Below are 25491 nucleotides of genomic sequence, written 5' to 3'. Positions count from 1 at the left end.
CATCTGTGATTCCAGGCCATCATTGCAGACTAACCAGATGACTTCTAGGGTTCCTTCTGTTTCCAAATCCTGTGAGACTAAGTTTATATAAGACTACTGATGTGAAATAATAGTTCCTTCCCTAGGCCGCTTTTTTTTTCTTCCCCAAAACAATATGGAGTCTAAGGGCTCCAGAAAAGGTAGAATTCATAGCATTAAAGTAGCATCCAGACTTCTCTTCTTGTGTTCAATTCTAGGCCCAAATATGCACGAGTAACTGGGCCTCTATATACCCACACATACATGTAAACACACATACAAAGAGTACAGTGGAAAGAACTGGAGCTAGAATCAGAAGATCTGGGTACAAATATCATTTCTGGGACTTACGGCCTTGGCCTTGGTCTTGGTCAGGTGACCTTTGCAGGGCAAGATGACCTCAGCTGTTAGACTTAGAGTAGACGGCCTTGGAGCTCACCCTGCATCTATATGACTCTGACATGGGCAAATGTATAGCTGGTCGACAAATTCTACAGCTTGTTTATCTAATTGCATGTCATAATCCAGAGAGATGTTAACCATCCACTTGTTTTTTCTTAGGTGAATAGTTAAACTGAATTCTTGAGGGATTCCAGATTTCCTCCTGATGGTTTTATAAGATTCTAATGCTTAATGTAACTAGTATGATGTTCCAACCCATGAAATGCTCAAATATCACTATTCATAATTTATATTCAAACCCAAGAAGTGTGAAAATGGGCATTTCTTTGTGGGAGCAGGTGGTAAAAGAGAAAAACAATTATTACTAAACCTATACCACCCAGTTAGTTTGGATTTTAGGATGGACATCTTGGCTCAAGTTTTAATAAGTGTTTATTACACATCTACTATGTGTAAGGCACTCTTCTGGGTACTGGGGACATAAGGACAAAATGGAAAATAATTTTAACCTTAAGGAGTTTAAAGCCTACTGGAGAATTATAGGATATAAAGAGAAGGAAAAAGAAATTAATTTTCAGTAGGAGAGGAATTCTAAAAGACTAGCTTCAGAAAGTAGTATGGAAACTGAACCTTGAAGAAAAAGAGGAATTTAGTGACAGAGAAGTGAAGATAAAGTGCATTCTAGGCCCTGGGAATAGCTTGTGCAAAGCCCCAGAAGGCAAAGATAGAATTTAGTTTAGGAAACATGCAGTAGGTTAAGATTGGCTGTACTTTGGAGGAGGAGGAAGTGAAGGGTCCTGTGCAGGAGAAAAAAATCTGCAGAGTCTGGTACCAGATTGTAAGGAACTTTAAATGTCAAGCTGAGGAGTTTTTATTTTATCCTACAGGATAGTAAGGAGTCACCAAAGATTCTTAAGCAGAAGATGACGTGGTCAGACCTTTATGAAGATTATTTTGACAGTTATGTAGGAGGTGGATTGTAGAAAGAAGAAACTAGAAACAGAAAGAACAAAGTTGGCTATACCTATTTCAAGCCAACTTTATTCTACATTTTAAAAACTAAAAAAATTTTTTAAAAAGAATATCAAGAAACTGGTTAACATTCTATAATTTTTTTTTAAAGACACAAGTTCATTATCTAGTTCAGGATGTTCTGATTACACTTGATTAAACTAAATACTTTCAATGGTGTGAGCACACCACCCAACAATGCAAATTGCATGTTCTCCTCATCTCCTTCTGGGCAATTCTGATCCCTATTTTTTTCATAAACACAGTAAAAAAAGCTATGAGGTAAAGGCTTTCTTTGGGGTCTTTTAGTGTCTTAGTAGTACTTAGGTCCCAGAAAATTAATTTGTTATTTTTCTTTCTTGTTATATAATCAACCCCTCTCCTTTTCTCTCATGCCTTCAAAGTAACTGATTAAAAAATACTATTAAGAAAAATTTAGTCAGGTGAGACCCAATTTTATTAACTCCACATACATAATTTGCTCAATAATCAATCTGAATCAAGATATAAGATGATCATACTGTATTTCCCATCACAAAGAGAAAGGACACTTTAAAGAAAGAACTTAGGATGAAAATCATAAGACTTAGAGTTGGAAAGAGTTTTAAGGATCATTTATTCTATAATAGGGAAATGCATTTAAAATGATTGTACATGTATAACCTACATCAGATTGCTTGCTGTCTTGGGGAGGGGGGAGGGAAGGTGAGGAAGAAGAAAAAATTGGCATCCCAAATCTTACAAAACTGAATGTTGTGTTTAACATATATTGGATTACTTGCCATCTAGGGAAGGGAAGTGGAGGGAAGGAAAGGAGAAAAATTTGATACACAAGGTTTTGCAAGGATGAATGCTGAAAACTATCTTTGCATGTATTTTGAAAATAAAAAGCTATTATTAAATTTTTAAAAAACTGAATGTTGAAAACTTTTTTACATATAACTAGAAAAATAAAATTCTAGGAAGAGATCAAAAATAAAATAAAAACATGGGGGGAAAAGATCATCTAGTCTAGCAAGGCAGCTGGTAGAGCAATGGGTAACCCAACAGCCTGAAGTCAAGACTTCAAATCCAGACTCAGACACTTACCAACCTGTATGACCCTGGGCAAATCATTTAATACCCATTTGCCTCAGTTCCTCATCTATAAATGGGGACACATTGGAGAAGAAAATGATAACCCACTCCAGTGTTTCTGCTAAGAAAACCCCATGGATAAAATCCATGAGATTGCATAGAGTTGGACAAGTGAACAAACAACCACAATCTTGAACAAGACACTTAATCTGCTTGTTTCTGTTTCCTTGACTGTAAAATAGGGATAGTAACAACACCCACCTCACAGTATTGTTGTGAGGATCAAATGAGGCAACATCTGGCTCTTAGCACAGGGCCTAGCATATAGCAGGTGCTTAATAAGCATTTGTTCCTTTCCCCTTCTCTCTACTTCCTCCCCATTCTTCTCTCTAAGGTCCTCATTTCACAGGTAAGAAAACCAGAAGCAGAAGAGTAAAGTGATTTGCCTAAAACTGTACCATAACATAGCCCTGTGTACACCACCCATGGACAGAGACCTCCCACAGCCAGAAAGGCTGTCTCCAGATACACCTACAAGGGCAGATGCGGCTCTCAGACACCAATAGCAGTTCCCCAGTCTGTTAATGGCGTCCAGCCCTCACTAGGGAGGTACTAAAGCTTGGACTGGTCTGACAACTTACCCGAAATTTCTCTTGGAGATTTTAGAATTTTAAAAACTGCAATGTAAACACTTGAAGAAAAGTTACTGAAAATAGTCTTTTTTTCCTCTCAAGTACAAAAGGGACCTCTACTTTCATTGGTGCAACCTTCCATGAATTCTGGGTAATTATATCTTCTTGGTTCTTTTTACAACGAAACCAGCAAACACAACAGAAAGAAAAAAAAAAACTAGCAAAAAGCACCATGGCGGCAACCTCCTACTCACTGTTTTTGGAGCCATGGAAATTTTTCTTTTTTTAAAAAAAGCTACTAGATGGCAAGTAATCCAATATATATAAAACATGTGCAATTCTTCTAACCATATTTCCACAATTATCATGATGCATAAGAAAAATCAGATCAAAAAGGGGAAAAAATGAGAAAGATAACAAAGTGCAAGCAAACAACAACAAAAAAAAGGTGAAAGCACTACATTGTGATCCACTCTAAGGTCCCATAGTTCTTTCCCTGGGTGCAGATGGCTCTCTCCATCACAAGTCATGGAAATCTTTTCTAGAAAATTTTCAGAAAACTTTTTTTTTTAAGAGTATGCTTATCATCTGTTTTAAGAGGTGTTTCAGTCATTTTTTGGGAGAGAATAATTGGATGGCAAGGACGCAGGGTCCCTTCTCACCTGACATTGTAGTATGAGTCTTAGCCCCTCCAAGCTCTTCTTGGGTGACGTCCTCGTTGGTGACAGACTTGACCACATCGGGGCCCGTGATGAACAAATAGGACGTGTCCTGCAAACAGATTTCCAGACAAGTCAATTGAGAATATCAGAGCTGGAAACGAGAGCCTTTAGTTCAACCACCTCATTTTACAAATAAGAGAAAGAAAGCTCACAAACATCAAACAGCCTATCCAAGAGCACAAGCAATGTTAGATTGCAGGCTTCTTGATCCCCAGTCCAAAGTGAAGACAAATTTTTCTGGTTATATTTTTCTTTCTCCCAAAATAGTTACTACTTCATCATGCTTTTTCATTTTTGCAATATTTGTAAAAATGATATGTGATGTTGTGTAGATGACATAAAGACATCTCTCCAAGAATAATAAGATTAACAGTACAGGGTAAATGAAAGCACTCTGAAATATAGTATTATACCAATCAAAGATATGATTGTTATGATTGTAGCGGTTTGTTTTTAAACTAATTTTTTAAAAAGTATGTGTCTTTAATTTCTTTTATATCTAAAAAACGACTGAGGAAAAGATAGGTGAAATTCACAGACTAAAAATTGTACACAGCAGAGAGAACAATCCCCTTCTGAAAAATAATTTAAATCCATCTATTATTATTGATCACGTTATCATTCAGCTATAAGTCCTTGATTCTCAAAGTTAGTTTTATGACATTTCAAGATATTTCTAATCATCTCAAGATTCATGAAATCCCTAAAACAATATTATTCACTTAAAAAAAAAAAATAAGGGCAGTTTTGAAAGAGAAAAAAATCATAAAGACAAAGGCTAAAGGATTCCCTCCCCCTTTTTGGATGGGGAATGAGAACAATTTGAATTACATTTGAGTATCTGAGTAAGACAATTTCTTACTAAGGGTCACAGTATTTTGGGGACATCACCATCATCATTATCATCAGGATCTCTCTAATCTCTTTTCTGACTCAAGTCACTCTCTATGCATTTCCCAATACCTCAAGCAGGCAAATACCCTTTACTTAATTTAATTCAATTTTCTTTCTTTCTTTATTATTTTTGTTCATTTATTTATTGCACAAGTTTGAATAAAATGTCTGAAAGGTGACTCACAAATTTGCTGTTGTTTTTTAAATGAATAAAAAACTTTATTTGAATCAAAAGAAATGTTTTAAAAAATCTTTCACAATAAATATATTTTGGATATTGATTATTATTTTTCAATGTAAAAATTGAATTGTAATTAAAAAAATAAAAACATTATTTTTCCCCCTCTCCTTCCAAAGAGATGTCAATTAAGAATGTAGACTTTTAAGAGTGTACGCCAACATGGTAACAGATGGAAAGCAGAATTAGCAACCAAAAGGGAATCAATTTTCTAAGATTTCTTCCACCTTCAAAAAAGCCAGCCATTATATTTTCCAAGTCACTCTTGTATCCCTTTGGATGTAAATACAGTGACATTTTATATGGCTGCTTCTTTGCATAAGGAGTAAAGATAGAAAATACAGAGGTCAGGGAGAACTTTATTAAGTGAATATGTGACAAAGAAGGCTATGACACTGTCAGGCCCAGAAGGCTTTTTTTCATTCTTGGAAGGCTGAAATAACATTTCTACTCTTATACTAGGCTTTTTGATACTGCTTACTTGTACATCCTCTTTATAAGCTGAATACTGCTTGCCTCCAATCCTTTCCCTAAAAGGCAAGGAGATAGGGTAGGTAAATCAAACAAATCGTGTTTTAAGTCTAAATGAGGACGCCATTGAAAACAATTTTCAGAAATACTAATAGTTAGTTGGGTTGAGTAAATCCTACCAGGTGGCAGGTAAAAGTTACACACTATAGGAAATGAAATTATGGATTTCAGCCTTTGCTTCTGGACTAAAAGAAAGAAGTTCACCACCTATTCTGTACTATACTTAAATCTATTTTTCCAACTGCTAAACTTTTCAAACTGTGCTGATAGTAAATTTGTTTCCAAGGGCTGACCTGTCTTCTCCTTTCATCTAGCTGGCTCGGGCTGCATACAAAAGAAGGATGAGGAGGTATTGTGTCCCTATATTAAGGTTGAGCAAAATACCAGAAGAAAGAATTTTAAGCCTTAAAAAAGTAGCTGAAGCCATATTTTATTTCATTTGGAAATGCTGGAATCCAACAGTTTTTAACTCAGAAACAACTCACTTCAGTGGCCTAAATAAAAGTTATTTTGCAGAAATTTAAGTCACTCTTCCTGTGGGAACTTGCTTAGGAATCCCATCCCAGTCCCCTTCTTCAAGGGTAGTTTCTTTGTTCAGTCTGAGGATGGGTACCCGTGGCTGAGAATGGCCCAGGAGCCTCCTTTTCGAAGGAAGACCCTCAGTGAGCCTATTCCACCAGCCTTTGGAAAGCAAACAAATCAAAGAAACCCTTGCAAGAGGAAAAGGGGAATACTTTCCACACATAGTAATGGTAGTCTTCCTTAACAATAACAGGGTCCAGTGTGCACATTGTCAGCAATGTCTGGACTACCCATCCCCTCACTCACTATTCAAGTAAACTTTATTTGGTCACCCAAATTTTCAGTTTTTCAAAATCAAAACTATTTCATTTGAAACAATTAAAATTCAACAAGATAAACATATCTGGGGCTCAAATCAGCAAAATTATCAATTACTTTCAACTTCTAGGGGGATGTTATGGTTTAACAATTTTAAACACAAAGAAATACATGCTATCATAAACAAATAACAGTTAAGAGTTGCTCAGACAACGGGAGAAAGAATTCTTTCCTGGTAGTTTGGTAGTTGCATTATTTGGCCACAAGTTTTATCAGGGCTAAAAATACAATGGTTAGATAGAACTTACTTGGAAAAACCTGCATTAATGGAACCCAAGACAAAGAACTAATAGGCACAAAATCTCCTTTCTAGCATCCAGGACATTAAAGGCTCCGGGCAGTTCTGCTCCTAAATCAATAAGCTAAGAGGAATAAGACTGGAGTCTCTTAATATTAAAACACACTTTATTACATTAAAACTAGGCAATGGTATGACAATAAAAAGACTGCTTACGGAATGCTGTTATATTAAACTTTAATTACAGAGGATATGAAATTCAAATAAAATATTTTCTTCAAAAGATTGTTAATGGAAATAATTCTTTTTTTTTTTTTTTACTTTACAGCTGCTGCTTTAAAATACAGATTTATACAAATACTGAATTAATTAAAAAAAAACCTCAGCCCACAATAAATTGTTTTTATTTAAACTTGCATCCACATTGCAGCATTAGTGGTTCCAGACACTGAATTAGAAAAGGTAGTGATTTGCAAAGTAGAAGTCAAATTCTTGGATCTGCAAATGCACCTAGATTCTTCTCCTTTCAACTATTTGTTGAAGAGCTTGAAAAGAAAAAGTAAACCTAAATATGTACCAAATTCAAATAGAAGGTTTTGTTCCTCCCATTGAATTCTAAATCTGAAAGCTGAGGCAAATAGCAACCAAATAAGTGCAATGCTGGTCAAGAGGCACTTTTTCAATTTTGAAGGACAAGTCCAATTCTTGCAACTGCAGCATAGGGGAATCTTCAGGCGGCCCATCCTTTTAACCACAAAAACCTTTGCTAAGCCAGAAGATCTGATTAATCTTGGGAAATGATTGCACTTATCTCTGTAAAAATACTGACCAGTCCCAAAGAGGTCATAATGTTTATAGCAGATCTCTTTGTGATGGCAAGGATTTGGAAACTGGAGGGATATCCATCAATTGGGGAGCTGAAGGAATATAATGGAATATTATTATTCTATAAGAAATGATGAGCAGGCAGATTTCAGAAAAGCCTGGAAAGACTTAGATAAAGTGATATTGAATGAAATAAGCAGAATCAGGAGATCAGTATACACAGTAACAGCAAGATTGTATGATCAACTTTGACAGACTTTGCTCTTCTCAGTATACAGTGATCTAAGGCAACTCCAAAAGACTCATGATGGGAATGTCATCCACATTCAGAGAAAGAACTCTGGAGTCTGAACGCAGATGGCAGCATACTATTTTCACTTTTTGGTTATTTTTTCTTTCTCATAGTTTTTCCCCTTTTGTTCTGATACTTCTCTCACAACATGACAAATGTGGAAATGCATTTAAAAATGATGATATATATATATATATATATATATATATATATATATGTAAATGTTAAAAACAAATAAATTTTTAAAAATTAAAAAAAAAATTAGTGGTCACTACCAGCACTCTAGAAAAGCAGGGCTAGTGGAGGGGGTGATCCAGGTTTGCAAACAGTTTAGATATTTATTTCCCAGGCTGAGGAGGAATAAATGTAGCTCCAAAATGAGAAGCAAAGAGAATCGGGGATCTCTTCCAATTCTGCTGGGCTGAGTGTTGGCCAGAAGTGAGAGTGTCTCTGAAAGGAGAAGAGTGATTTTAAGAGAGAGGTAGCACCCTGTGATGTAAGTGGGAGAGAAAGAATGCTGGACCCTTCCCCAAAGGCCCAGGGAAGAGAGGATGAGTGGCCAAAGGTTGGAAAGAAGTAAATTAACTAGCTGGGGCACCATTAAAATGGAAGGTATTTATTAATAAAAATAAAGACACCAGCACTGCCAATCTTTACTCTCCTTTTACAAAGGGAGGGCTGAAAGGTTAGCTCACAAGCTCATTAGTAGTCCATTAAGCTTTCTGAATCACACTGGAAATTAAAATGTTTGTGTCTGCTAAGTGGCTAGTTATGACAGTAATAAATTTAAAAAGACTTTCTTGATACCATAAGTTCAACTAAGTGGACAATGGTGACACATGACAAGATCATTTGTTATAATACAACTTACAATTCAAATGAAAAAAATCAGTATCATTTAGAGCATCTTAAGAGACATTGATTTTGAATAGGAACTTCCTTTCTAGTACATCTACAAGATGCATCTATAAAATTTATTACTATGGAAAATAAAGATAGTTAAAAACTTTAATTAAGGGAAAAATTGTTTGTTTTAATTAATTGCTGCAACATTGTCCTGCTGGCTGAGGAAGCTTTAAAATTTCTATAGACATCATTAGACATTGAAACTCTCAAAGAACTACTGTGATGCTAAATGAATTTTGCCATTTTGCTAGCATGGATATGTTTGGGTCCATCACTTCATTAGAACTATTTACTATATTCATATTAATTTTGTTATAAATTTAACAGATGGTGGGGTGCTTCTAAATTTTTAGGTCCACACTATGTTAAGGCTTCATAATTGTATTTGTTTTCATAAATTGTCCTTGGAAGCCCAATAATTTTCTTTTCTATAAGTATGTGTGTGTGTGTTTCCCACTTGTTTATTCCATTCTCCCTTTCCTTTAATCCTGTCCCTCCTCAAAAGTGTTTTGCTTCTGACCCCTTCCCTAATATGCCCTTTCTTTTATCACTTTTCTCCTTCTTGTATCCTATTCCCCACCTCCTTTCTTGAAGAGTAAGATACATTTCTATACCCATATTGAGTCTATATGCTATTTCTATTTTGAGCCAATTCTGATGAAAGTAAGGTTCACTCACTCACTCCTTCTCTTCTTCTCCACTCTACAAGCATTTTCTTGCCTCTTTTGTGGCAGATAATTTATGTCATTCCACCTTTCCCTTTCCTTTTCTCCTAATACATTCCTCTCTCATCCCTTAATTTTATTTTTAAGATATTATCCCTTTATATTCAACTCACATCTGTGCCTTCTATCTAATATAGCAATATATCTAATATACTCTAATAATCTAGTTATTAGATAATATAGTTATCTAATAATAGTAATATACTCATTCCTCCCATGTAGGAATGTAAACAGATTAATTTAGATTAAGTCCCTTATGATTTTCCTTTCCTGATTAACCCCTTACACTTCCCCTGAGTCCTGGATTTGAAAGTCAAATTTTCTATTCAGCTCTAGTCTTTTCATCACAGATGCTTGAACGTCCTCTATTGCACTGAATATCCATTTTTTCCCCTAAATGACTAAACTCAGTTTTGCTGAGAAGGTGATTTTTGGTTATAAATCTAGCTTCATTGCTCTTTGGAATATTATATTTCAAACCTTCTTATTCTGTAATGTAAGAAGATGCCAAATCTTGTGTTATCCTGACTGAGGCTTCATAATACTTGACATGTTTCCTTCTGGATGCTTGCAATATTTTTTCCTTGACCTGGGAATTCCAAAATTTGGCTACAATATTCCTGGGAGTTTTCATCTTGGGATCTCTTTCAAGAGATGATTTGTGGATCCTTTCAACTTCTATTTTATCCTCTGGTTCTAGACTATCAGGACAGTTTTTCTTGATAATTTCTTGAAGAACAATGTCTAGGCTCTTTTTTTGATTATGGCTTTCTATTTAAAACAATAGTTTTAAAATTATACCTCCTGGACTCTATTTTCCAGGTTAGTTATTTTTCCAATGAGATATTTCACATTGTTTTCTATTTTTTTATGCTTTTGGTTTTGTTTTATTATTTCTTGATTTCTCATAAAGTCATTAATTTACATTTATTCAATTCTAATTTTTGTTGTTGCTGAGGCCATTGGGATTAAGTGACTTGCCCAGGGTCACACAGCTAGGAACTCAGTTCATCTGACTTGAGGGCTGGTTCTCTATCCACTATGCCATCTAGCTGCCCCTCAATTCTAAATTTTAAAGAATTATTCTCCTCAATAAACTTTTGTACCTCCTTTTCCAATTTGGCCATTTTTGCTTTTTAGGGCATTCTTCTCCTCATTAGCTTTTTGTATCTCTTTTTACATCACTCTCATTTCTTTTCCCATTTTTCCTCTACCTCTCTTACTTGAACTCTTCCATGGCCTGAGCCCAATTCTTATTTTTCTTGGAGACTTTGGATGTATTTTCTTCTGAGTGTGTTTTGATCTTCCGGGTTATCACAGTAACTTTCTATGGCCAGAATTTTTTTCTCTTATTTGCTTATTTTCCCAGTTGATTAGTCAGCTTTTAACTCTCTGTTGAAGTGGAGCTCTGTTTTCAGGGTGAAGGTAAAATTTCCCATGTTTTAGAGGTTTTGTGAAGCTGTTTTCAGAGCTCCTTCTAGGGACCTGTACTGTGAGCCAGCACTGCAACCTGGAACTGTAGAGGAGCAAACGGAGTTCTGCCTCAGTGCCTGCATGGAGATCCCCATGATCTTCTGACCAGCTGTCCAGCCCCCCTCCATAGGCTGAGACTTCCAAAAGCCTCCACTGTGACTGATTCTGTGGCTCCTGACTTGCTGGGGCCTGGGCTTGCTGGCCTGGCCTTTGCTGTGACTGGGCTCCAGTACCACCTTGGTGCTGCTCCTGACCTTCTGAGTTGTCTTCAGCTGGAAAACCATTCTATTCCCTCTTTTGTGGTTTCTAACACTCTAAAATGTATTTGGAGTCATGATTTAAAGGTCTTTGGAGGGGTTTAGGGGAGAGTTCGGGTGGGTCCCTGCCTTTATCCACCACCTTGGCCCTGCCTCCCAAAAATCACTCTTATCCATCTTGGGAGGGTCACATCTTCACCACTCTTACATCTCTATGTAACAATCCTCAACTTCCTCCAACAGTAGGAAATATCAAGAGATCTTTACTCCCAAGCCCATGGTTTCTGCCATGTTAACAGATCATTTTATTTAACTTAATTTCTATTCACTCTATAGACAACCAGGGAATTATTACCTATATGTGTCATTATGCTGTCTGCATAGTTCCTAGTTTTTAAAAAGCCATTCTGTCAGAAAATAATGACATACACATAGCTTCATTTTTGGAAGATAAAGACCGACTGTTTTGTATATTCAATTAGGACAGAATAAGATTAAATAGTATGAAAGCTTCCAGAAGGAGAGGTTGCGAAACAGCCTCACCTCTCTCAAAAATGATGAGGATATCTAATAATAGTAATATACTCATTCCTCCCAGGGAGGAATGTAAACAGATTAACTTATATTAAGCCCCTTATGATTTTCCTTTCCTGATTAACAGTTAGTAATCATAACTGTATACAGGAATGGGAATGGATCAACTCGGAATCCTACATATAGAGAGACAGACACAGAGAAAAGGTAAGGGGGTAGGGTTGTGGAGCAGAATGTATTCTGGTCCAGCTGAACTAAAAAGAAAATGAATAAATAGGGGGAGCAATCCTGATCTCAGACAAAGCAAAAGCAAAAGCAGACCTAATTAAAGGAGAGAAGGAAGCAAACTACATCTTGTTAAAAGGTATCAAAGACAATGATAAACCCAAAGACTCCTTCTTCTGGTATAAGAACTCACCATTTGACAAAAACTGCTGAGAAAAGTGGAAAACAATAGAACATAAACTAGATGTAGACCAACATCTTGTGCCATCTACCACATAAGGCAATCAAAAAAGGTTTGTGATTTAGACATAAATGGTGACACCGAAAGCAAATTAAAAGAGCAAGACAGGTTAGATCTATAGCAAAGGGAAGAATTCATGCCCCCAAAAGAAATAGAGAGCATTATGAAGAACAAAATAGATAGTTTTGATTATACTAAATTAAAAGGCTTTTACACAAACAAAAACAATGCATCCAAGATTAGAAGGAAAGCAGAAAGCTGAGAAACAATCTTTATAGCAAGTGTCTCTGATGAAAGTCTCATTTCTCAAAATATATAATATATAGAGAACTAAATCAAATTTATAAGAATACAAGCCATTTCACAATTGATAAATGGCTAAAGTATATGAACAGGTAGTTTTCAGAGGAAGAAATCAAAGCTACCTATAGTTATATGAAGAAGTACTCTAAATCAGTTTAAAGAAATTAAAATAATTTTGAGGTTCCACTTCAGAACTATCAGGTTTATTAAAACATAAAAGGAAAATGATAAATACTGGAGAGGAGATGGGGAAAATGGGATACTAATGTACTATTGGTGGAGTTGTGAACTGATCCAGAGAATCTGGAGACCAATTTAGAACTATGCCCAAAGGTAACCAAACCTTTTATCTAGCAATATCATTACTCAATCATATCCCAAAGAGATTGTAAAAAAGGAAAAAGGACCTGCATGCACAAAAATATTTATAGCAGCTGCTTTCATGGTGAAAAATATTGGAAATTGAGGAAATGACTATCAAATGGGAAATGACTGAACAGGTAGTATATGAACGTAATGGAATACTAAGAATGATAAGCAGCATTTTTTTCCCTTTTTGATCTGATTTTTCATGTCTAGTATTATGTATGGTAATATGTCTAGAAGGATTGCATAAGAATTGCTTGCTGGGGAGTGGGAAGAGAGAAAAATTTGGAACATGGGGTTTTGTAGAGATGAATGTTGAAAACTATTTTGCATATATTTTGAAAAATAAAAGCCTATTATAAAAGAAAAAGAATGATGAGCAGGTAGATTTCAGAAAAATCTGGAAAGACTTGTGCAAACCGAAGAAGAGTAAAATAAGCAAAACCAGGAAAAACATTATACACAATATCACCAATACCATATGATCATCAATTATAAATAGCTTAGGTCTTCTCAGCAACACAGTGTTCCAAGACAAGTACAAAGGACCCATGATAGAAAATGCTATCCATATGAAGGCAAAGAACTGATAGACTGAAGGAAGACTGACGCATATCTTTTCACTTTATTTTTTTTTTTTTCATTTTTTCCTTTTTAATGCAGAGGGAATCAGGGGAGTGAGAAAAATTTGGAACTCCAAATTTTTTTTTAAATGAAGGCTAACAATAGTCTTTGCACATAATTAGGAAAAAAAAATTCTTAAAAAAAGTGTTTTGCTTTTGATAACTACCTCCCCCAACCTATTCTTCTTTCTATTAGTCTCCACCCCTTCCTTTATCCACTTCCCCTCCTATTTTTCTGTAGGGTAAGATAGATTTCTATATCCCTTTGAGTGTATGTTATTCCCTCCTTGAGAAAGTAAGGTTCAAAAGTTATCCATCACTTCCCTCCATATTCTCTTCTACTGTAGAAGCTTTTTTTGTGTTTCTTTTATGTAAGATAATTTACTTTTTTCTTCCCTCTTCTCTCAATGCATCCCTCTTTCTCACCCCTTAATACTGTGGTTTTTTAAAATTTCATCCCATTATATTCAACCCAAACCTGGGCCCTTTGTCTATGTACACTCCTTACAATTCTAATAAAAAGAAAGTTCTTAGGAGTCATAAAAATCACCTTCCCACGTAGGAATATAAACTTTAACCTTATTGAGTCCTTTATGATTTCTCTTTCCTGTTTATTTTTTATGCTTCTCTTCAGTCTTATGTTTGAAAATCAATTTTTTATTTAATACAATTTTATTTTTTCAATTTCATATAAAGATAATTCAACATTCATTTTTGTAATATTTTGAGTTTCAATTTTTTTTCTCCCTCCCTCCCTCCCTTTCTTACCCTCTCCCCAAGACAGCAAGTAATTTGATATAGGTTATACATGTACAATCATTTAAAACATATTTCCTTATTAGTCATATTGTGCAAGAAAAATTAGAACAAAAGGGAAAAAAACACAGGAAAGAAAAATAAAAAAAAGAAAATAGTATGCTTCAATCTGCATTCAATCTCCATAGTTCCTTCTCTGAACATAAATGGTATTTTCCATTCCAAGTCCACTGGAATTGTCTTGGATTGTCATTTATCAGTGCTGCTGCATGACTGAGAACAGTTAAGTCTATCATAGTTGATCATCACATAATCTTCTTGTTGCCATGTACAATGTTCTCTGATTCTTTTCGTTTCATTTAGCATTGGTTCATATAACTCTTTCCAGGTTTTGCTGAAATCAGCCTGCTCATTATTTCTTATAGTACAATAATATTCCATTACATTTATATATTATAACTTAGTATATGATGGGCATCCCCTCATTTTCCATTTTATTACCACCACACAAAAAAGCTACAACAAAAATTTTTGTACTTGAGGGTCCTTTTCCCTTTTTATGATTTCTTTGGGATACAGACCCAAGAGTAACATTGCATGGTTCCAAATTGCTCTCCAGATTGACTGGATCAGTTCACAGTTTTACCAAGAATGCATTAGTGTCCCAGTTTTCCACATTCCCTCCAATCCATCATTATCTTTTCCTGTCATTTTAGCTAATCTGACAGGCATGAGGTGGTATTTGAGAGTTGTTTAGTTTGCATTTCTGTACTCAAAAGTGATTTAGAGCATTTTTTCATATGACTATAGATGGCTTTAATTTCTTCATCTGAAAAATTGTCTTTCATATCCTTTGATCATTTATCAATTGGAGAATGACTTGTATTGTTATAAATCTGATTCAGTTTTCTATATATTTTAGAAAATAGCTCTTTATCAGAAATATTGGCTATAAAAATTTGTTTCCCAACCTTGTTTCCCTTCTAATCTTGGTTGCATTAGTTTTGTTTGTGCAAAAACTTTTTAATTTAATGTAAGAAAAATTATCCATATTGCTTTTCTTCTACTTCTTCTTTGGTCATAAATTCCTCCCTTCTCCAAAGGTATGATAGGAAAACTATTAAGCTATTCCTTGTTCTCCTTATCTGTTTATAATATCACCCTTTATGTCCAAATAATGAACCCATTTCAATTTTTATCTTGGTATAGAGTGTGAGATGTTGGTCTATGTCTAGTTTCTGCGATACTATTTTCCAGTTCCAACAAGTTTTGTCAAATAATGACTTCTTATCCCAGAAGTTGGAGTCGTTGGGTTCATCAAACAATAGATTCATTATAGTCATTGATTATTGTGTGTTGATAGATTGTATCTAACCTATTCCACTGATCCACCACTCTGTCTTTAACCACTACCAAGTGATTTTGATGACTGACACTTGATAATATAGTTTTAAGTCTGGTATGCCTACACTACCTTCCTTTGTATTTTTTTTTATCAATAATTCCTTCATATTCTTGACCTTTTCTTCCAGAAGAATTTTATTATTTTTTCTAGCTCTATAAAATAATTTTCTAGCAGTTTGATTGATATAGAAAGTCAAATTTTCTATTCAGCTCTAGTCTTTTTATCAGGAATGCTTGAAAGTCCTCTTTTTCATTAAATTTTAATTTTTTTCTCCTAAAGAATTATATTCAGTTTTGCTGGATAGGTGATTCTTGATTATAATCCTAGTTCCTTTGCTCTCTGAAATATCATATTCTAAACCCTCTGATCTTTCCATCTAGAAGCTATTAAATTATGTGTTACTCCGACTGTGACTCCATCATATATGTAGTTTTTTTTTTTTCTGGCTAATTGCAATATTTTCTCCTTAACTTGTGAGCTCTAGAATTTGGCTATAATATTTTTGTGAGTTTTCATTTTGGAATCTCTTTCAGGAGATCATTAGTGGATTCCTTAAATTTCTATTGTACTCTCTGATTCTAGAATTATAAGGGCAGCTTTCCTTGATAATTTCTTGAAAAAATGATGGCTTAGATCTTTTTGATCATGGATTACAGGTAGAGCAATATTTCTTAAATTATCTTTCCTGAATCTATTTTTCATATCAGTTGTTTTTCCAATAAAATATCTGATTGTTTCTTGATGTTTCATGGAATTATTAGCTTCTACTTGTCCAATATTTTTCTTCAGTGAGCTTCTTTATCTTCTTTTCCATTTGGCTAATTGTGCTTTTTTTTAAAAAGTTTTTCTCTTCAGTGGAGTTTTGTATCTCCTTTACCAAGATATGAACTCTTTTTTTCTGTTTTCTTGCATTACTCTCATTTCTTTCTCCAACTTTTCCTCTAACTCTTTATTTGTTTTTTTTCCAGGAATTCTTTTGGGCTTGAGACCAATTTACATTTTTCTTTGAAGCTTTAGACAAAGAAATTTTGACTTCATAAACATCTTCTGAGTATCTTTTTTGATCTTCTCTTTCACAATAGCTAGTTTCTATGGTTAAGCTCCTTTTTTTTTGTTATTTGCTCATTTTTCCAACCTATTTCTTGATTTTTAATTTTATGTTTGAGTTGGTTTCTGCTTCCAGAGTAGAAGGGATACTGTCCTAAGCTTCAGGTTTACAAAGCTAGTTCTGGGGGTCTGTAAGTTTTCCATTTTTCCAAAGTGGTATGATCTAAGGAGAGGTGTGGTTATTGTTCTGGTGGCCTGTACTTTGGTCCATGAGAAGCCACAAGTACTCTTTTCTGACCTCGAGTTGTGACCAGGTCTATCCCCTGGTAGCACATTCCAGTATGCTAGTATTCCTCTGGGACTGGGATTTGGAATTGTGTATGGTAGTATAACAAGTCCTGCCCCCCAGTATCAGTAAAGGATGCCCTATAATCTCCTACCCTGTTGTCTGACTGACTATATTTGTACCCAGATCTCCAAAAGCTGCTGGTACTGATCTAATCACCCCAAGGCCTGATGCCAGCTGCCAGCTGCAGGAGCCCAGGATTCACTGCCAGCTGCCAGCTGCAGGAGCCCAGGACCTCACTGCTGGGTGCCTGGTGCAGGAGCCCAGGACCTCATTGCCAGCTGCCAGCTGCAGGAGCCCAGGACCTCACTGCCGACTGCCAGGTGCAAGATCCCAAGACCTCACTGCCCTGCCAGGTACAGGAGCCCAGGACCTCAATGCAGGCTGCCGAGTGCAGGAATCTAGGACCTCACTTCTGGCTTGCCAGGGAAGGCCTGCATTAGACTGCTCTACTCTCTACTTTCAGTAAGAAAGGCTTTTCCTTCCAACCTTCTAAGTTACCTTGAAATGGAAAATTGTTTCAGCCTTTCTTTTTGTTGGTTCTGCCACTCTAGAATTTGTTTTGGAACATTATTTGAAATTTATCTGTAGGAGAATTTGGGGGAACTCGGGTAAGTACTTGTCTTTTCTCTGTCATCTTGGTTCTGCCCAGACCCACTCCTTCACAATGTGATTTTTAAGGCTCTTTCCAAGCTCTAAATACTACCAGCTCAAATGAAAATAGAACTGCTGTATCAACATTTTTTATTATTATTGTTTTGCAGAAAAGTAAATGTGACACTGATAATAGACAAATTTCAATTCAAACTAGAGAGCATTAAGAGAGGTTTGGGAAAGAGAGAGCTAGATTTGTGATTCCAAAACAGGAACCTCCATCCACTGATACAGGTCAGCATCTTATATCCATATATAGCTCTGGAATAAAAGCACCCAAGTTCAAATCCTGTCTCTAATACTATTCAAGATGGGAAAAGTCACTTAACACCCTTCTGCACTGATTTTCTCATTTATAAAATGAGGGGGTTGGACAAGATGGTCTCTGAAGTCCCTTCCATCTCTCAATCTTGGAACTTAGAAATTGTCTGGGACAATGAGTCTCGCCTATGGTTACACAGCTAGAATGGGTTCAAGGCAGAACTTGAAACCAGAGCATCTTAACTCAGGTAATCTTTTTCTATATACTAGGCCATCCCAATCTTTCTCAAGTAAAAGAAAAGCAAGGAAGCTAAACTTAAAGGTAACATTCAAAATGATATCATATCAACACATCAGATAATGTAGAAAGGACATTTTTAAAGGACAGGTGCCTGTCCCTGCCAGGATGAAGTAGGACAATAAAAGTTAATTTCAGGACTTCACTATCAAGTTTTGAAAAATGTATCTAAAAGATAAATAAAATATTAGAAATCTTCATCTTGTGTTAAACAAATTATAATCTTATAAAATAGACAACTGAATCTAATAGATTAATCTCTAATGGAATATGTATCTCTGTAATAGATCTAATTGCCATGAATAAAGCAATGGGAAAAAACAAGAATAATATAAATTACACACGGAAGATATGCTGAAAAAATTGATCATAATAGGTCAGAGAAGTCTACCTCTAATTTAGAGACACTATATATATATATATATATATATATATATATATATACACACACACATATATATTTATATTTATGGATCTTGATGAACTTAAAACTAGAAGTAATTAATGATATAAGTTAAATCTACAGGTCCATATGGACACTGAAAAGTGTCCTGATACCAGTAAAAGGAGATCTTGTAAAAACAACAGCAGATTACTTCAATGATGATGGCAACACAGATATAAATATACATAAGAAAATCTATGCAATTCAATCTAAACAGTATTTAAAGGCAAATGTTTGACAGTAAATACATAAATTAACAAGAAAAAAAGACACTTGGTAAATTGAAACTGAGTTTTTTTTTAAATGAGAAATCAAACAATAAAATCACCAGTAGAAAAAATAAAAAGATAATGAAATAATTAAGATAAAAGTAGATTAATAAAACTGAAAATAAAAAACAAGTAAAATATAAATAAAACTAAGATTTTTTTAAAAGACAAAAAAATTGATCAACAATTAGAAAATTTAAACAAAAAAGGGAGAGAAAAGTTTAAGTTATCAAAATAAGATAATAGAATCATAAGTGAAGAATAAAAGAATTTCAGAGAATTTAAAGCTCTAAATCAATCAATTTCAGAACGTGGAAAAAGGACACTAATCTATGCAAAAATGTGCATAGTTAATTTATTTGTACGCAAAAACAAAAAGGATTGAAGCAACTTATATGTCCCAATATCAAGGAATGACTGACGAAATTTATATTATTCTTAATGTAAGAGAATAGACCTACACCCAACAATTGAAAAATACAAATATAAAAAAAGGAAAGACATATAAAATATGATACAGCCACATCCTCAGAATAAAAAACATGCACACTGATGTAAGAGAAGCAACACAGAACATAGTGGATAAAATCCCTTATATGGAGTCAGGAAGACAAGGATTTAAATCTTCTCTTAAACACTGACAAGCTGTGAAGTCCTACACAAGTCCTGGATCTCTTGGAATCTCAACTACTCGTATGTAAAATGAGAGGACTGGACTAACTAGATTCTAAGATCTCTTCTCACTCTAAATTATGATCCTATGACAATTCAATATTTTTTTAAAAAATGAAAAAACTAAACAAATCTTAACAAACAAAATCTTAAAAGTATACATACAGGTAGAATCAGAAATGGACCCAAAACAAACCATTCTTAACATTTTGATAAAATTAATTTTACATAGGTTTAATTCTACTTTACATGAAAACTGGTACCATCTTCTCAAGGGATGGCAATTAGGGAATAAAGAGGGAGGGAAAAAATTTGGGACTCAAAATTTTCAAAAACTTAATGTTCAAAATTTCTTGGATGTAGTTAGGAATCTTTAACAAAATAATTTTTTTCCTAATAAAATCTCTAAAAAGTTCAGGTTTTAAGGTTTGCTCCATATTGCTTGATTATTTTATTTGTTTAGCATTAATACATAGATAATAATTAAATAAAATCATTTTTAACAAGATGAAATGGCCCTAATATAGCAGAAAGTTAGAAAATTAAAAAAAAATTCTAACATTAAAAGCTATAAAAGCACTTTTCCTAGAAACTTTTGAGGACAGAATACAGTGAAATATAGAAAAACCACTGGAAGTCATTTTACTTCTCTAGGCCTCAACTTCTTTCTTCAGCGTTAAACAGGGGAGTCAGAATGATCTTTTAGGTTACTTTTGGCTCTAAAATTTTATGACTGATCTGTCCTAAGACACTAACAAATCAGATTAGTGGTGTGAAACTCAAATGGAAAAAGGGGTTGCTACACTGTATGCAGAGATCCCTGAGGGCTTCATATTGACTTTTAAAAACTACATGCTCATTTTTAATTAATTAATTAATTTTGTTAAGCATTTCCCAATTTTAATATAATAAAAGACACATTCAGGAGTATTGTAGTCTACAGGCCTTATGTCTGATATCTTTGGCTTAATGATATTTGGAGATTATTTTCCACCCAAGGAGTCAGTGTTTGGAATATATTTGCAATTCACTGACCATGTGAAACTGCATTTCATTCTGGCCAATGGAATCCCCCATCTTAATGACCACCACCACCTTCTGACCCCTAAGGCTTTATCGTGGGAAGCTCGCTGAAATCTAATGAATTCAGATAACAAATGAGATCTAGGTCGGGCATTAATGTTGCTACATATGAGAAACTGCCCAATTCTGAAAGGAACCATGAAAATAGATACCCAAGGCTTACCTTCACCATGAATGTGAAGTCTGTTAAGGCAGGAGAATAGACAGCTCCTCCTGCACACGGGCCCATGATCAAAGAGATCTGTGGGACAACTCCCGACGCCATGACGTTCCTCTGCCAAAAGAGACAAGGCAAAGGCATTTGGTTACTGAGCACACTCGAGGCTTTATCTGTAAAAAGATAAAGGCAACAATAAAATAACATTTGGATTATTTACACAGAAATTGAGTCCAGGTGGCTAGAGAAAAAATTCTATAATCTCTTATTCAAGTTATTTATTTTTTTTTTTTTTCCTCTCTTCAGGCTGCCTCCAAGTAGCATAGGATAATGGAAGGATACTGGATTGGAAGCCAAAAGAAATTAGTTTAAATTTAGACACCAACCCTTAATAAATATGTGGGAAAAGTATTTAATTTCCTCTAAGTCTCAATTTCCTCATCTTTAAAATGGGGATTTTATATGTGTAAACCTACCCTCACAAATTTGTTAGGGGAAAAGTTGTTTTTAAGAAGTAAAGTGTTATATAAATGCAATTTTAAAAAATTATTGTTATACTCAAGGTGAAAGCTGATTAAAAAATAGATGGGTTCCTTCCATTTACTTTTAGCCCCCTTTTTATCCTCCACTATGATTTTTCTGTGGACTTCAAAAATCTCTTTAGAGGGGTTGTTAAGGAAGTCCACATATAAATTTCAGGGGTTTTGTGAATTTATATAGGAAAAAAAATACATCTTTATTTTTATTAACCTCTAAGTGAAATTTAGCATATCTTTTCATTATGTATTTTTTAAAAACAAGCGTTATTCTGAGAAGGGGGCTATAATGTTACTTCATCAGACTGTCAAATGGGTCTATGACACACAAAAAATTATTAACTACTGCTCTAAGTTTCTGATAATACCCATATCAATTAAATAAAACAAAACAGAAAATACATGAATAAATGGCCTTTCCTTAAAATAAGTGGTATATATCTAAAATCCAGGACCAACATTATATGTAGAAAGGATAAACAAGAGACTTTCTGATCAGAGATAAAGCAAGGTTATCTATCATCAACATTACTATTTGATATAGTGCTAGAAATACTAGCTATAGCAATAAGAGAAGAAAAGGAAATTGAGGGAATAAGCATAGACAAAGAGGAAACAAAATTATCACTTTTTGAAAATGATATGATATCTTACTTGAAGAACTTAAGGAGCCAACTAAAAATTAATTTTAGCAAAGTGGCAGAACATAAAATAAATTTACATAAATCAACGGAATTTTTGTATATTACCAACAAAACCCTGCAGGAAAATAGAAAAATTCCACTCAAAGTAACTATTGGATGTGTAAAATACTTCAAAGTATATTCACAAAGACACAAATAGGAATTTTATAATACAACTATGAATCATTCTTTATACAAATAGACAGGTCTAAATAACTACAAAAATATTAACTACTCTTTGGTAGCCTGAGTCAATAATAAAAACGACAATACTACCTAAATTAATTTACTTATTTAGTACCATACCATTCAAACTATTAAGAATTATTTTGTAGTGCTATAAAAAATAATGACAAAATTCATCTAGAAGAACAAAAGGTCAAGAATCTCAATGGAAATAATGAAAAAAAAGAGAAAAATGAGGACTTGTTATAAATTTCAAACAGTTTAAAAATGTTATCATTAGAATGATTTGATACTGACTAAGAAGTTGATCTGTGGCTTAGATTAAGTATGCAATATACAGAAGCAAATGAGCATAGTAGGCTAGCGCTCAAGAAACCCAAAGATTATAACTACTGGGGCAAGAATTCACTCACTATTCAACAAAAACTGCTGGAAAAATTGGAAAACAACATAGTAGAAATTAGGTAGAGACCAACCTCTTACACTACAAATAAAAATAAGCTCTAAGTGAATCCATACTTAGATATATAGAGTGGCAACATAAACAAATTAGAGGAGCAAGGAAGAAATTACCTTTTGGATCTAGAGATAGGGAAAAGAAACAACAGGTAGAAAAAATCACAGAAGATAAAATGGACAGTTGTGATTATATAAAATTAAAAAGGTTTACACAAACAATTGCTAAAAATTTAAAAGGAAACAGACAACTGAGGGGGAAAACATCTTTACAGCAAATTGATAAGGATTTCATTTCTAAAATATATAAGAAACTTATTCAAACTTGTAAGAGCCCTTTTCTAATTGATAAAGGGTCAAAGGAGATGAAGTGACAGTTTTCTAAGGAGCCTGAGAAACCAGGTAGTCAGAAGAGAATATATCTGGGGATAGGGGAAATAAAAACATATGAAAGTCCCATTTTAGGATGCTTAGATGAAGGTAAGAAAAGAAAAGATATAGTATTCTGACAAGAAGCATAATCCTGGGAAGTCAAGCTAAGGTGACAAATGAGGGACATGGGCAACACTATCAGTTGGGGTGTTAAGATTCAAAATCATTATTTTTTATTTTTTTATTTTTCTTCCTTTTTAAGGTCCTTTTAAAATTATTGTTTTTAAACAAAGAAGTCACATGCATATGACTACTTTGAGCCGATTATTTGCTTGATTTTGAGAGTTCTCTATCATATTTATGGCTGAAATTCAGAATCTTGTTTTATAACATACACATACATATGGAAAATAAGGATCATGCTGTTCATGATAATAAAAGAAAACTGAAATGAACTGCTGCTCATTACAAATGATGTGAGAAGGAAAAAATGGAAAGAAGTGGGAGTGGCTTTGGAAATGACATGAAATTAAAGTCACTGTTACCTATAGACACAATTACCCAAAGATTATGCATATCACTAAATAAGTATCAGATTGAATTTGCTTTGATCTTTTATTATATTAAGTACTTTTCACATCATTTCACATAATTGAATGTTCACAGTACATTCAGAGTAACTCTTAGTTGCCTATTTACAACTTTAAACAAATTAGAAAAAATGGTCAGACATTTGTATTTTATAGTAAAATCCAGTTTTATATGCATTTTTCTTTTTTTTTTTTTTTAATGTTTTTTTTTTTAATAGCCTTTTATTTACAGGATATATACATGGGTAACTTTACAGCATTAACAATTGCCAAACCTCTTGTTCCAATTTTTCACCTCTTACCCCCCCCCACCCCCTCCCCTAAATGGCAGGATGACCAGTAGATGTTAAATTATATGCATTTTTCTTGGTCCAAATCTTTATAAAAATTATCCTAATCATTAGAAAACATGTTTGTTGAAGGCAGGGGTCATTTCATTTCTGTCTTTGTATCCCAAGTACTTGGAACAAAAGTAGGCACTTAATGTTTGCTAAATTTTAATTGAACAGTTTTTAAAATAAAAAACTTTGTTATTTCCAAGACTTTTTCATAATGTAAGTCATATTATTTTATAGTGCTATATTAGAATAAATGACCTCTAAGATAAGCTCCCAACTCTAAACTTTTACAATCATGCTATCCTTGCCCTTCACCTATGTAAATTCTTAGGGAATTAAAAAATTTAAATGTAAGTAGTGTCCCTTTTCTCTACTGGGACAGGAGTAGAAGACCCCAAGGAAAGGTTAAGGAGAATGTATCAAACCAATGAGCTAAATCTGGCTCTTTGCTTAAACTTTTTTTTTTTTTGGTCCCTAGATTAATTTTGTTCTAGTCTCTGTCAAAAAATCCCCAAGGGAAAAAATGATCCACCGGTAGACTGCTACAACTTTAGAATTCAGAGTACTAACTTAGAGCTTAAATTCAAAAAAATAAAAAATAAAAAAAACAGTTCACAGGACGATAGATTCAGACCTAGAAGGGGAGCCCAGAAGGCATCTCGTCCAACTTCTTCATTTTATAGATGAAAAAATCCTGAGGGTCAGAGAGATTTGGTGATTTGCCCAAGGTCACACCAAATTCAAGCCTTCTGTCTCCAAAATCCCAGTCTTGTCTGTTGAACTGCAATGACTTCACAACTGAAAAGCTGTGAGGAGGGATGAACTGACTAAAAACACTTTAGCATATTAAATATTCAATAAATAGTGGTTGGTTGATTTATTTCAAACATCTGTGATAACACCATTCCTGTTATAGTTCAAGGAAAAGTTAAAATATAATAAGAGTATCTGACAATGTTTTAAAATATATATATATATATATATATGCATATACATACATATATTTACATATATATGTACATTATATATATTATATATGTGTGTGTGTAACTGGAATTCAATATAATTGGTTTCCTTCATAAAGGATTATATATTTAATAACATTAATCTGGAAAATGTTGCATAGGTACCAGACTGCCAAAACGGTCCATTACAAAAAAGATTAAGAACCCCTGCCCTAGAGACTATTATTGCTTCCTGATTCAATTTTCTTCTACCTCCTTTTCTTTAGTTATTTGTTTTTCAAGATCTCTACCTCTTCTTACTTATACTCCTCTATTACTCTCTCTCCTCAAATATTTCCCTGTTCCTCCTTTTGTGAAGCTATTTAGTTAATAAAATGAACTAAATTCTCTCCTTTTTCTCTTCTTCCATCTCCTTCTTCCCCTACTTTAATCTCTCCCCTAACCATATCATAAAAACAAAGTTAAGTACATTTGAAAATGCAGTTCTGTGTTGAGTAAAGTTTTGTTTCTTGTTCTTGAATTTAAAATCATGGATGCTT

The 25491-nt window shown here is 34.1% G+C and overlaps 1 protein-coding gene across 2 annotated transcripts in view; it reads right to left on the bottom strand.

Moving 5' to 3' along the window:
* PCCB (propionyl-CoA carboxylase subunit beta) overlaps window positions 1-25491 on the bottom strand; it is a 58936-nt gene that overhangs the window by 23869 nt on the left and 9576 nt on the right. For both annotated transcript variants that reach the window (XM_003766418.4, XM_031959782.1), the window contains exons 6-7: window positions 20833-20943; window positions 3803-3911 (exon numbers count right to left, since the gene is read on the bottom strand). In XM_003766418.4, the coding sequence (XP_003766466.1) occupies window positions 3803-3911; window positions 20833-20943 (220 nt within the window). The remainder of the gene's footprint in view (window positions 1-3802; window positions 3912-20832; window positions 20944-25491) is intronic.

The sequence above is a fragment of the Sarcophilus harrisii genome, chromosome 3, assembly GCF_902635505.1.
Source record: "Sarcophilus harrisii chromosome 3, mSarHar1.11, whole genome shotgun sequence".
In the NCBI taxonomy this organism is placed as follows: domain Eukaryota; kingdom Metazoa; phylum Chordata; class Mammalia; order Dasyuromorphia; family Dasyuridae; genus Sarcophilus; species Sarcophilus harrisii.
Note: the sequence above shows the minus strand (reverse complement) of the source record. Positions and strands in the feature narration are given on the sequence as shown.